The sequence below is a fragment of the Daldinia loculata genome (assembly GCF_022478755.1).
Source record: "Daldinia loculata strain CBS 113971 unplaced genomic scaffold F4817scaffold_17, whole genome shotgun sequence".
NCBI lineage: Eukaryota > Fungi > Ascomycota > Sordariomycetes > Xylariales > Hypoxylaceae > Daldinia > Daldinia loculata.
The window spans coordinates 21,501-34,356 of NW_026054871.1; the positions used below are offsets into that span (position 1 = coordinate 21,501).

At 47.4% G+C, this 12,856-nt stretch overlaps 3 protein-coding genes across 3 annotated transcripts; 1 reads left to right on the forward strand and 2 right to left on the reverse strand.

Moving 5' to 3' along the window:
• Positions 1 to 1,098: 1,098 nt before the first annotated feature.
• On the reverse strand, positions 1,099 to 2,853 carry F4817DRAFT_357922 (asparaginyl-tRNA synthetase; the record flags this gene model as incomplete). Its single annotated transcript, XM_049305966.1, has 4 exons — positions 1,099 to 2,262; positions 2,334 to 2,451; positions 2,520 to 2,662; positions 2,797 to 2,853. The coding sequence occupies 4 exons, from the start codon at positions 2,851 to 2,853 to the stop codon at positions 1,099 to 1,101; spliced, it is 1,482 nt and encodes a 493-aa protein (XP_049160136.1).
• A 1,320-nt stretch (positions 2,854 to 4,173) lies between these two features.
• Positions 4,174 to 6,147, forward strand: F4817DRAFT_64595 (uncharacterized protein). The gene is made up of 3 exons (XM_049307716.1): positions 4,174 to 4,469; positions 4,529 to 4,650; positions 4,715 to 6,147. The coding sequence occupies exons 1-3, from the start codon at positions 4,286 to 4,288 to the stop codon at positions 5,441 to 5,443; spliced, it is 1,035 nt and encodes a 344-aa protein (XP_049160137.1). The 5' UTR covers positions 4,174 to 4,285; the 3' UTR covers positions 5,444 to 6,147.
• Positions 6,148 to 8,363: 2,216 nt separating this feature from the next.
• On the reverse strand, positions 8,364 to 11,930 carry F4817DRAFT_64574 (beta-sandwich domain of Sec23/24). The gene is made up of 4 exons (XM_049307715.1): positions 10,457 to 11,930; positions 9,967 to 10,405; positions 8,717 to 9,909; positions 8,364 to 8,604 (listed from the first exon to the last, which is right to left on the reverse strand). The coding sequence occupies exons 1-4, from the start codon at positions 11,786 to 11,788 to the stop codon at positions 8,521 to 8,523; spliced, it is 3,048 nt and encodes a 1,015-aa protein (XP_049160138.1). The 5' UTR covers positions 11,789 to 11,930; the 3' UTR covers positions 8,364 to 8,520.
• Positions 11,931 to 12,856: the final 926 nt, after the last annotated feature.

Genomic DNA, 12,856 nt, shown 5'->3' on the forward strand with positions numbered 1-12,856 from the left:
CCGTAGAAACGGCCGAGCAGGCGGGCAGATTTCGCTGTTAGACCGGTCAGGTCGCGGGAAGGCCAGCGACTGGTCGTGATCTGGGTGTTCGCAGATATTTCCAGCTTAGGCCTGTCTCATATCAAAGCCGCCGTTGTACAAAGTGCTCCAGCTACCTAAGGTACGGAAGGGCTCATCACTTTGCCCCTGCCCCTGACACTGAACGCTGCTCCCTTTCGGCCGTACCAATGACGGCCTGATGAAATTACAACAAGTGCCCACCAAGATTGGAGAGGCTCAAAATATCACAAGCTCTAAAGAGATCTTACTCAAGGGATGATGGGGATCGTACTGGAGTTCTCCAAGAATAAGGATCTCCAGTAGAAAGTGTTTGGCTTGACAGGTAGGTAGATTCGCACCACTTGTGGATCTTCCACAAAGAAAAGAAAAAATCTCTCATCCGTTGTACCCCCTCGGAACGCTTTCCAGTATTCACCGATCGGGGATGGGGATGAAGTGCTTGTGACGCGGCAGGCAAGTGCTCCAACTGCCGAATATCATGAACAAGTTCTGTCGATCTATCGCCACCGAACTCAAGCGCTAGGGAGGCTCGAAGACCTGCGCATGCAGTAGGAATTAGGAATTGGGTTACTAGATGGGATGCTTTCTGTATTGTATGATACTATTTATCTTAGAGTACACTACATGATTACAATTAAGCATAAAGCAGCAGCTAGGAGCATGTTACTCCGAAGTCCCTTACCTCTCTATCATAGGACTCTTTACTTTCGCTGTGCGGTAAAGCTGAGGCTCGTAGATAATCGACCGGTATTCTCTTTACGGTATCCCTCGAGCTCCTCCTAATATAAGCGGAGGGTGGATATGGCAACACAAGACCCATACGTCGTGTTTAGGACCTGTCAAAACTAGCCTTAGACTTTGATTCTGCCCTCGTGAAATCCGAACCAACGCACAACAGAACGCCACAAAGCTTGTTCGGCAGTCAAGTCAAAATTTTCTTTCTTCAATATTGCTTTGTGCGAAGGTGGTACAAGACACTCTCCACGTCCCAGAGAAGTAAGCGTTAACGAGCACGGCATGCCCGCTAATATATTGTGTTCAACAATCACATCGGCCGTACCAGCGGGGAAACGCGGAAGTGTCGTGTATTGTTTGGACCCCGGAGAGATAGCATATCAGTCGATCGAAGCCCAAGCCGAAGCCGCCATGAGGAGGACAGCCCCAGCGCCGTAGGTCAACATACCAGTTAAGGTTATTTTCGACCGTTTCTGATGGCTCGGTGGTATTATCTAGGGTCATCCTCGGCGTCATCCCATGATTGCGCATAGACTCCACTAAGTTTTCTAATCGATGCTCGCGCATGGACCCGCCGGCAATCTCGCAGAAGTCTGGCACAAGGAGGTCAAAGCATTCGACAGTTGTACCAGGTGCTGCTGTGTTGTGGTTCTCTGCGTCTGCCTTCATGTAGAAAGCTTTGATGTCTCGTGGATAGTTCGTGACGAACACGGGGCTATTTCCGTTGCCTACTTTCATAGCAATATATTTCTCATGTTCAGTGTGAAGGTCTTCGCCCCAAATAGGATTGTGAATAAACGGCGTCTCTGACTGCTTCAGCAGCTCGATGGCCTCTGTGTATGTAATGCGCGGCCAGGCTTCTCGTACAAGACCATCCCAACGCTGGGAAACTTGTTCCGCTGCGACCAGATCTGAGGAGCTCTCATTTACGCGTGCTAAGATCTCATTCTTAACTCTCGATCCGGTCAGATCGGTGCAGACATGTCTTAGCATATCCTCAACAAGGTCCATTACGGAATCCAACTTGTCAGTAAAGCTTATTTCTGCCTCTAACATGTAGAACTCGCTAAGATGACGTGGTGTATCACTTTTCTCTGCACGAAATGTTGGAGACAGAGTCCAGACATTACCGAGGGCTTGAGCTAGAGCTTCCAAATGCAACTGGGCTGACACGGTCGTATATACGGGGCGACGGAAGAAAGACTTTGGTGTCTCAGACTCTGTAGAGGACTGAGCAGAGTCACCAGACGATACGTGGAAGACTTCACCTGCGCCCTCGCAGTCTGATGAAGTGAGAATGGGTGTGTGAGTCTGCACGAAATCACGGCTGCCAAAGAACTTGATCAGGGATGCGATGATTTCAGAGCGAAGCCGCAAGACGGCTGATTTGAACGGTATCCTCGGACGAAGATGGGGCAAGGTCCTGAGATATTCTGGAGTCTGGTATTTCTTCTGTATTGGGAACGTCTATGAAATGGTAAGCCATATCGTGTAGAAATGTGAGGCACGACAGCCAGGGATTCTAAGCTTGAACGAACCTTGGCGTCGGACGGTCCCAAGACTACGGCTCGTTCAACTTGCAACTCATGGCTCTGTCCACGGCCTTGAGATGGAATCCAAGACCCATGTAGTCGGACTGCTGCTCCAATATTCAGACTATTGGATGCATCATCATTAGCAATGGCAGATATTGCAGAGGTTTGATTCAAACTTGGATCTCGTACCCTTCAGCCTGGTCAGCAGGTACTACAGCTTGGAGTGATTCGAGAGAGGATCCATCGCCGAGAGAGACAAAGTGATATCGTTTCTGTGCACGGACAGACCGAACGAAACCATGAATATTCACATCTGAGACAGGTTCTTGCGGCTTAAAATTAAGAAAACCGGCGATTGAACTAGGGACGGTTGAAATGAAAGCGCGCGGTATTGTCCGTGATGAGAGCTTCAGGGGGGCTCTAGGTGACGCTCCTCTCAGAAGCGGGAGGATAGAATTCATCTCACACAATTTATTATGAGATGTTCGGAAAATTCAGGTGATTCCGATTCATTCGTGAACATCATGGACACATACTAATTAAAAGTTTGTGTATTATGTGCTTCATCGCATGACATGTCTTCTCTTATAAAAAATTATGGAATGCCTTAGGTATTAAAATCAGTCGTCAATTTTCGGAAAGCCAAGTTTATCCTGGACCGGGTTTAGAGCACAGACCACATGGATCTATCTATTCATTCTTCTTTTCCATTAGTCATCATTCATCAACTTTCATAGGTATCTCTCTTGAAGCGGAACTTTGTCTTAATGAAGCCGTCTCGAGTTCCACCAAGCCTAATTTACTCGACCCAGTCTCATGCTCCGAAATATTCGGTTTATTTTTCACAGAAGGACTGTCACTAAGTATACTGTGAAGTTACCCATCGCCTATTTTTAATATGGATAACTAAAAACACTGCTGAAAGATAATATGGTCGGGACTTATTATTCAGCTCATCAGCGATATCATACTACAGAGGATTAAATACCTAAGGTACTCGATATAGTTGTATGAGCAACCCCGGCGTAGATCGTGATTGTCAAGTTCCCGTCACAAGGTATGCACGTCAATCTCTAACGAATAACGAAGACTTAGTGTTACTAGGTATTTATCTATGAGTACCTACTCTTATCTAGGTAGGTATATCCGGTGATGCCGTCGAGACGGAGTTCCCGTGTCTATTATGCTAGTTAACTTTGCTTCTCCGGCAAATTCTCGCCCAAGGACTTTAACGACGCCCCTTATGCTTAGCTACTTTGTACCAAAACCGTTCATTATCATCGATGCAAACAAGACGTAAGTCGTCTTGCTTATTGTAACATCTGCTCGCGAACGCTCTACTGCAGTAAGACGGCTAATAGATTCATCACCCGCTAAAAATCGTTTCGTCCGCAGGGGTTCTACGATGCTGCGGGCTTAGGAGTACCAGATCTGTCCGACTTCGGTTATCTGCAGTGCGCCCTGATCTTCGACTGGAACAGCGATTCCATCTACCTGGGAGCCGAGCTGTATCACAAAGACAGATGTCTAATTCTCCCAACCTACCGGAATACCAAGCTGGTAAAGACGGCGCGGAAGCGCTGCGGTGGGTTTATATTATGGATAGCGAGCCTCTTAACCTATTGTCTGAATTCACTTCATCTCAATGTCTAGGACATAGTGGACTCGATAAGAGCAATCATCTTGTATTGGTGACACAAGAGTTTCTCCCGTCCTCTGCCCGCCGTTGACCTGACCGGGACGTGCCTGATACCTCAGCGTGAATATGACTCCCATCCTATTCGAGGCTGTTAATGTATATAGATGGAGCAGCTGCATCCCGTCTCATCTTTCATATATTCTTTCATATAAAACGATATCGAAGCCCGGCTACTTGAATTAAGTCTTCGCTGTCGACTAGTCACTTGTCCATACCGACTTTCTGCTATTCTATCCGACAGTCAAGTCTCTTCATAATGCCTTCTTCAAAACCTAAGCCTTCCGAAGTTGCGGCGGAAACGAAGCGACATTACATCCCGGTCATAAGAGCGGAATACGCCCGCCAATGGCCAACCCATTCGTATCTGTTCCAACAACCGCTGGCGCAGATTCCGCTCCAGAGCTCAATCAGCGGATTTTCTCCATCCCCTCCGGAATTTTGTACATATAACCTTGCCGTGAATAATATCTACACGCCCCTACTCTAACATACTATCCAGATGTTTGCTCGGGGGATCCTGTCGACTTTGCCATTGATTGGAAAGAGAAGGTAAACATTCGGATACCATTTATATGCGCGGCGAATGACAAGAGAGCGGGCGGCGACTGGGAGACGGGTGTAGTAAGTTTTCCTACTTTTACATAACTACAGCAGCTACGATTTACTTATACGCTTACTTGTGTAGGTGGGATACGAAGAACGACTCTGTAGACGCAGTAACCTCTCAGCAACACTCAGCACTCCTGGTCCCGGATCTGACGTCGAGAGTAACTACCCCATCCCGTCCGAAGGTGGCATCTATTCTGAGTTTGTCGTGGTATTCCGTGGGCCACACGACCAGTACAAGAAACTAGACCAATGGTACGATCTTCCGGTAGTCTCGATGCCAGCGGCGCGCTGGCCCAAGCTGAGCCACGGCGGTTCTAAATATGCATTCCCGCTGGAGCGCGAAATGGTCAGGAACAAGATTCGCGCCGCCCTGCGCATCTGCGTCTATTACGAACATCGGACCGTCGTTATCGGCGACTTCGGCCTGGGTAACGGCCACCGCAACCCACCACAGGAACTCGCTGAGCTCTGGCGCGAAGTGTTCCTCTACGACCCAGATATTCGTGGCCGCTTTGACTACGTCGCCTTCGTGTTTGAGGACCAGTACCAGAGCACCGCGAAACTAATTCTTGACGACATTGCCAAGAAAAGCAGGGGCAGCAGTAGTCACAGTCATAGTCACCATTCTAGTAGCTCGAAGAGCAAGTCGAAGGCATCATCCAGCTCGAGCTCGAGCTCTAGTAGCGGCTCTGGGTCGGCGCCAAGCGACTTCGAGATATTCTCCCGCGTCTTCGACCCCAGCGAGATCCAGGGTGTCATGAGCCGACCGGATCCCCGATACGGGATTTCTATGCTTACATCGTAAAAAAAGGAAGGAAGAAGTTCTAACATGTGCGGGATGTTGAGTCCTCGTACGTCATTACACAGCGTCAAGTGTTATACGAACCCGTGCGGGTGGATTCAACCCGACGGTCCGGTCGTATACCGGGGCTTTTAAGTCACTTCACCAATTCAAGGGCTAGGAGTTTTTGATTATTTATCTTTGGAATTGAGTAATTGTGTGCAAGTCTTTGGATATAAAGAGTAAAGGGCCGGCCGTCATGTTAATTATTCGTGTATTCTAATCACTTACGTTATGTTCCCTGCTTCTATTACATAATGATATATCATAATATCATCTTGAACAATCTCTTATTATTCATTATGAAACATCATATATTCCAGTTAGGTACTGATTTTTTCTGATACTTTAGGTCATCGGAGCTGTAGGTAGTTTTTGATTTTGATAACAACCTTGGTTAACATTTTATAACATATCAGGTATTACACTAGATGCATACGCAGATAGCTATAAAGGGGAAAAGTCTTGCTTCCGTTATTAGGAGCAGGTCGATCCTCTTACGATTTCGACCGTGAATGTCTTCATGTGATATATGGATCGGCTAAGTCCGATTGAATCGCGATCTAAGCCCCTCAACAATCATAGACATGCAGCGCGTATGAGTTATCTACTATAAAGCTCGAGTCACACGGATCTTACACCAATTCAAGATGTAGTAGGTTATTTACGATAGGTACCAGAACTTGATTCTGTAAGTGAAGCTTTGGAGTAACTGACGCCACATATGCTACCCTGCAAATCTTGATCATATATCATATTCAACTATCATGTAAGCAAACGCCAAACTCGCATGGGAGTGAAACCGGTGTAGGTGTGGGGGTACTATGAGAACACTTTCTTTTTCCTTATAACGTTGGCCGGGTCTGGGCTCTCGTCATGGAGCCGTCAAAGCATAATCATGAGGCTTATATGGCGTGAGGCTAGAATTCCCCCAAGGGTCCGAAATATTTAAATTCTGACCGGCCTCTCAAGATAATATTAGACCATGCATGTATAAAGTATGTATATAAAAGTGAAGCAAAACGCAAAACTCTTAAGTAAGTAAATAAGTATCTAGGTATGAGAATAAAACGTAAGTGACTAAAGTTATAGCTCGGGAGCTACCATCTAGACCTTGATATCGTATGTGATGCATACGCAGCCACTGGACGTCCGGCCATGGGATATGCATATCCGGTACCGTTACATTTACGCCATTTACGGGGAGTATCGGGCGTCGACCCTGGAGAGCACAGCGTTAATTTAATATGCAGCCTACCTAACATCCTAGCCCTCGCTCGAATGTCTTTCCTTCCTAGATTAGGTCTAGGACAATGCGCCCAGACGTTTCTCGGTCTGAGATAGGCGAGGACGATCCTATTGTATTCTACCCATGTGTGTTGAGCCTCGCCCGTGAAATCTTTACTCCTCCGTGTTGTAAGCATGTTCTAGCCACTTAGGAGATTAATAAGCGCCACAGAATCCTAAAGATATACCTACTCCAGCTGTAAGGCGGCAAGGGTTCAAGTATCATATCAGGCTTTGAGAGTTGGAGTTGCAAACAGGCACACGCATTTCCGGATGCTCGCATTTACACATTGGAGAATTTCGAAGGGGTTTTTTGATTGGAGCCCAGTATGCATAGCTGTTTAATCAGCACACGCGATATTGGTGACTACAACTTAGACTTCTCCGAATGTATGTCTGAGAAGTCCTGTGCGTTCCCGAGTCCCAGAACTATAGCTCGGATCCAAGAGCAAGGCACCGAAACATCTGGTTTCTGGTTACGCCATAAAGAAGATTGGGTAATTACTTGCGATAGGAAGAAAACTTGAGACTTTTCTCAGGTTCTAGAAGGCGAAGGAACATTACGAGCAGCTGACTCGGTATATACGGTGTTTTGACTTATACGATAAAACTGCGGCACGCAGACGATAATCCGGCTGGGTTATTGCCTTTTAGTAAGATAGGTAGTCTTGGAGATTATGTATATAATAAGAAAGTTTGGGCGGCCCTGAGAATCCCTAGAAGCAGTCTAGAACCACTAATGCGGCTTATAACAAGTCACGTCTCGTATTATCAAGGGATTCGATACCACTGAGCATAGCAGGGTCTATAGAGCTAGATAGTATCCGATTTAGCAAGATTACTAGCGCAAATAAGAAGGAACATATGCTGCTATAGATATGATTAGCAAATGTATGAGGCTGGCTGAAGTGTGCCAAGTCATCTGTAGTCAAACGTTCTCTTTAATCACCTAGCGCGAGGCGTGATATGGTCCATGTGAAGTCCTCTCCTTTGCGATTATGCATTTCTCGACGCGTAATGATATTGTGGCTGGCTGCATATGAAATGACGACGACCACCGCAAAGCTGCCCCGTATCTCGGTACTAACTTGGGTGAGTACCTAACCTAAGGTACCTACTCTAACTTGTCAAGTTCCAGCTATTAGGAGATAATCGCGAGAATGCATTGTCTTAAAGTCGTATGCAATGGGGGTGTAAGTCAATAATATCCGTGAAGTCATATCCTGGACGTTCAAACGGGGCTCACGGCCGTTACAAGCCATTGGAACGGGCTGAAGTAGTCGGCTATTTTCAGATGTCTTGGATTGCACTTCCGCTGGGTTGTTTGCTTGGCTGTGGTCACAGGCGAGATGCAGGGAGTTTCGGCCGAAGTAAGATTCTTCTCGTCCTCACTAGGAAAGACGCACAGGTGTTTTTCATAAGATGGTTTTGCGGAAAATAAAAAAGTGGTGACCTAGAGATTGGCATGTCTTGATCGGGGAGGTTAGGTGACACGGATTTACATTGAAATCACAACAAAGTCAACTTGAAGAACAGGCTCGTCATATGGTAGAGGCTTGATGCCGTTCCCATATTGTGAAAAGCATGACCTGATGCCGATGCGGTGTAACCTAAAGGCCGAAATACTCGTATGCACTCTGGGTATTAGAGTCGATTCCTTTTCAAGGTCTCGGTCTAAGGTTAGGTACACCTTTTAACCCTGGGTCCTTGGGTTCAAACCTATCTGTACACGTAACTGCTGATATAGGGGTATTCTACCAATACTGCGGCCTCAACCCTTGGAACGTTGACGCTAGGGAAGCATGATCATCGCCCTCCTTTCGTCTTTGCCCAGCCAACTACATCGAGCAATGTGTTAGTGAATGTCTTTCATCCACTTCTAAAGCACCAGCTAATTCCACCAGAACCTTCAGCCTATCGTAATGCAAAGAGAACAAGAAATTAACTTACCTCAAGTTGTACGCCCTTATGTATATGTACTAACCAGTCTACATAACTCTGCGCTTCGTTGTTCCGATCTTCAATTAGCATTCTTGCAAACTCATACTCGGCTCCATCAATTCCTTGTCTAGCTAGCTGAATCGTCAGCGCCTTGGAGCCGCGCATGACTTTGAGGAACTCGATTATGTTCCGGACCTGGGCGTTCAGGTGTGTCTGTAGGACTGGTAATGAAGAGCTATACGGGTCGAGTTGACTGAGGCTATCCTTGCCTTCTCCGAAGAGGTCTACTAGTAGATTGGGTGATGTCTGAGAATGGAACCATAATAAACATTGTTGCCCATTATCCACCAAGTATACGCCGCCCGGCTCGACCCGGCTGAAAGATGTACGAATGGCTGGTGGAACCTTCAGATAGCCTGTTTGTTCGTCGGGAAATCCATCCTCCGGGTTCAGGTTATGAATGGGTATCATTCTAGGATATAGGTAGAGACTGAGCTCCGGGGCACCTATTGACCTAATCATGCGCATTTCGTGTACCCTCCGGTCAGATGTTTCGTTGCCCCCCTTGAATGCCCGGCATTTAAGAAGCCCAAGCATGTACATTGAGAACTCCTTAAGTTTCTCCGGCATAACAAGTTGTCCGGGAGGATGCGACTGGGATGAAAAGTTCTTGCGATACCCTGCTAATATATCAATAGTTTTCTCTGTCAATCCTAGTCTTATGTCTTTGAGGGTGCTAGAAGTCGAGGCAAGTTTAGAAGCAGCGTCCTTAGCGAGAATCGTGTAGACAGCATCCTGGTCTACGAATTTCATGCACTCTCGCGGGTTGTCGCTAACGCTAGCGATCACGTTGGAACACCTCACTCGTCGTTGGCCTGATGCGGTTGTATATAACAAGGCGGATTGGAAATGGGCATCAAGCTTCGAATCAAGCTTTCCGTCATAGCCAAACGTTACGCCTACAGCTTTGTCGGCATCTATTACACCTATTTCAAGATCGGCTCCGAAGGTATGCTGTATGAAGTTGCCATGGTATGCGGAAATTTGAAGACCATTAGAGCATCGAACTTTCATCAACGCTTGATAACCTGTTTCCCTTGTGACGGTGTGCTTGATTTCAAGGGAGAGCTTGGCATTATCGCGACCGGCCACGAAGTTGGGGTAGTAAAACGTCTCCCCGCCTGTAGTAGACGAGACATGGCCTTGGGCGCGCGGTTAGCTACAATGATGATAGAATCATGTCTCGTATGTAGACTTACCAATAGTAGCTACGTCCAAATATCCACCCGATGGAGCAGCCAAAAAGAAGTCAATACCGACTCCGGCCGCAACCATCTTCTCTGCAACTTTCTTCCACGCGGGATGTTCGGTAGAGAAAAGTTTCTTATCTATTTCACCACCAGGATACTTCCCGTCGTCTCTCATAAAAAGCCGTCCGGGGCCCCATGTAGGTAAAGCCGACAACGAACATACAATTTTGCCTCCGGTCTTTTCTAGCGCTGCCAAACATGACGTCAATGTCGGTAGTAAAGCAGGCTCCGGATTTTTTATATCTGCAAATAGTGTCGGTAATCGCGTAAGCAACGACGTGATAACAGCTCTAGATTCATATGGGTCAACGAAGAGCCCATCACTAAGCGGAACAAATGGGTCTTCGATATCGGGCATGATTATCATCTGTGCCTGTTCTAGAGCGGGCTAACTGGTTGTCAGGGATACTTCTTGTCAACAAGTTAGTTGGATACTCACATTGCAGTTGTAGAAATGTATGTCCTTGTCGTATGTGACAAATCCGACCTTTGCCCCAGCTGGAATTCGCCGTTTCGGCTCACCGCTCTCATCCGTCTCATCGTTCTCTTCTGAAGTGTAGAGCGCGGCAAGAATGCCTTCACAGAAAGCCTCTAAAAAGCCCTTATTATAAGATTCCTGGGTAACATCAATCACAAATAGCCAGTGGATACCTGTCGGCTCTTTCGTCCAGTACTCCTTAGGTACTAAGAATTCGACTGTTCCCCTTGTCAACTCGGGTCGCTGATCCCGATCCACTCTCACACCCTGAGGCGTAGTCGCGCAAAAATATTCCGAAGGGGTATCATTAGGGTATGTGCATAGATTGCACACGAATTTACTGCCCCCTGATCGAAACATCATGAAAGGGTTGATATAGGCACGGCATCTATGACACCTCGGTGGTCCCACATCACCAAAATCGAGTACAGGGACTTCCATTTCACCGGGCTGAAGGCGAGCTAGTGGTTGCAAGACGAGACCTAGAGGCAACCCAGTACTTTTTAGGCCTTCGGCGTTGGCTGGGATATTGTTCATTGTCAATCGAGTAAACTTGGGCGAGGAATTGCCTTGGTCATAGGCAACGAAGGAGACAGTAGCTGGGGGAGGCACATGACGCTCAAACGTCGGATATACATTGCTCAGGTAGTGTTGTTGTGCCACGTCCCTGGAAGCTGGCACACTGGGAATGTCGTCTGCCGAGACTTGTCCTCCACCCGATGCTGGCACGAATGTAGGCGCATGGCCCGGATCCATCTGACTATTTCTCGCAGCAAATTCAGCAGCAGTTGCTGGGGCTGCGGGGTAGAAAGGGGCATTGACGGGCGCCGGGAACTGGTTCGGCGAAAGGGGTTGGCCAATAAACTGGTTACCGGCTTGTATAGATGGATCTGCGTTCAAGAAAGCTGTAGCTTGTGTCCCTGCTGGTGGTATACCATTATATGCCTGAGAAGAGCCAGCCGGCGCCTCGACAGAGTGGAAGGCGTGTCGGTCCTTCTTCTTTCTCCTTGTCGTATGCTGTCCGTCTCCCAACGACATACCTGCCATTTGCGAGGCGAGACCTGCATCTTGCGGAGCCGCGAAGCCGGGTGCACCAGGGACAGGCGGTGGGGGACTTCCATAGTACTGCTGACTTTGGGGTGCGGGCGAGCCGTAGGCGGCGCCTTGTTGGTATGGATTCTGAGCAGTGGGCGGCTGAAATTGAGGAGGGGCAGGTTGACTCGTTCGGTTGGGGTCATTGGGATCAAGCTGCTCACCCTGCCCCAATGCGTGATACATGGAGTAATCAGCCATGATGGAGGAGAACAGCTAGATGTCTAACCGGGTATTTCTTCGTAGACCAGATACTATGTAGGTAGGCAATTTAATGTGGTGTACCTTGTCGCATACGGGTATTTCGAGATGTAGTATGGTTCAGTTCGGGGTTCGGCAAATCATGAAGATCGGAAATGTTCCATGGTATCTTGTATATAGGGGACAACGCGTAGCTTTATCTTTAGCTGTAGCTGTAGCTGTAGCTGTAAACTCGGTGAGGCGATTGACAATAGGGCGAAGTAAACAGGAAAGCAAGCTGTTAGTTAGGGGCTCGTTTGCGACCTTCTGTCCCGTCTCGTCTTATTCTTATGATCACAGTTGGAATTGACATATGAAATCGAAGCCAAGATAGGACGGCGCATGGAACGGAGCCAGGGGCCGTAGATCGATGGAATTATTGAATTATGGAATTGACACGATAACATTCCGGTGATTTTCCGATGATTTTCTTTGCTTTGGCTGCTTTGGCTATTTTAACTTTCGGGCCCGGTCTATCATCTGCCCCACAGACAGGTCCCATACCCCACCTACCTAAAAGAGGCTTTACTATATTTAGGTATGCCGTACAAAGATGTTAGTGGTCCATGCACTTAATCAAATCGTCCAACTGTATTATGTTCCATTGTATCACACAAGTTGAAAGTTAATAAATAAATTTAAGTTGTACTGTTTTTAATATTATTTAACGTTATACTAAAACCGAGGGCCCCCCGTGAGGCTGACCACAATAGCCCGACTTTTAGCAAGGCTTATGTCATCCCCTTATGTCATCCCCTTATGTCATCCCCTTCATTTCTTCCGAAATTTAGCCGCTCATTCCCCTAAGGTCACGTGCCGCCACGCCGGGCCGCGCGGGGGGGGGCGCTCGGCCTTTGCTTCGCGAGGGCCTTGCACCCCCCCCTTCGCGCGGCCCGGCAGCGGCGGCACAATGCTTTAGCTACTTTAGGCTATCTTCTCTCGTAGTATTTTCTTATTCGTGTAAAAAAAAAAGAATATAAAAAAAAACGTGTGGGATTTAAACCCGGCTTTTTGTATAAGTCATGTGGT

Coding starts and splice junctions, on each gene's coding strand:
- F4817DRAFT_64595 (XM_049307716.1), top strand. CDS start 4,286: ATGCCTTCTTCAAAACCTAAGCCTTCCGAAGTTGCGGCGGAAACGAAG. Junction 4,470..4,528: donor TCCATCCCCTCCGGAATTTT/GTACATATAACC, acceptor CATACTATCCAG/ATGTTTGCTCGGGGGATCCT. Junction 4,651..4,714: donor GCGACTGGGAGACGGGTGTA/GTAAGTTTTCCT, acceptor TTACTTGTGTAG/GTGGGATACGAAGAACGACT.
- F4817DRAFT_64574 (XM_049307715.1), bottom strand. CDS start 11,788: ATGGCTGATTACTCCATGTATCACGCATTGGGGCAGGGTGAGCAGCTT. Junction 9,910..9,966: donor TTTGGACGTAGCTACTATTG/GTAAGTCTACAT, acceptor CGCGCGCCCAAG/GCCATGTCTCGTCTACTACA. Junction 8,605..8,716: donor ATAAGGGCGTACAACTTGAG/GTAAGTTAATTT, acceptor TGCTCGATGTAG/TTGGCTGGGCAAAGACGAAA.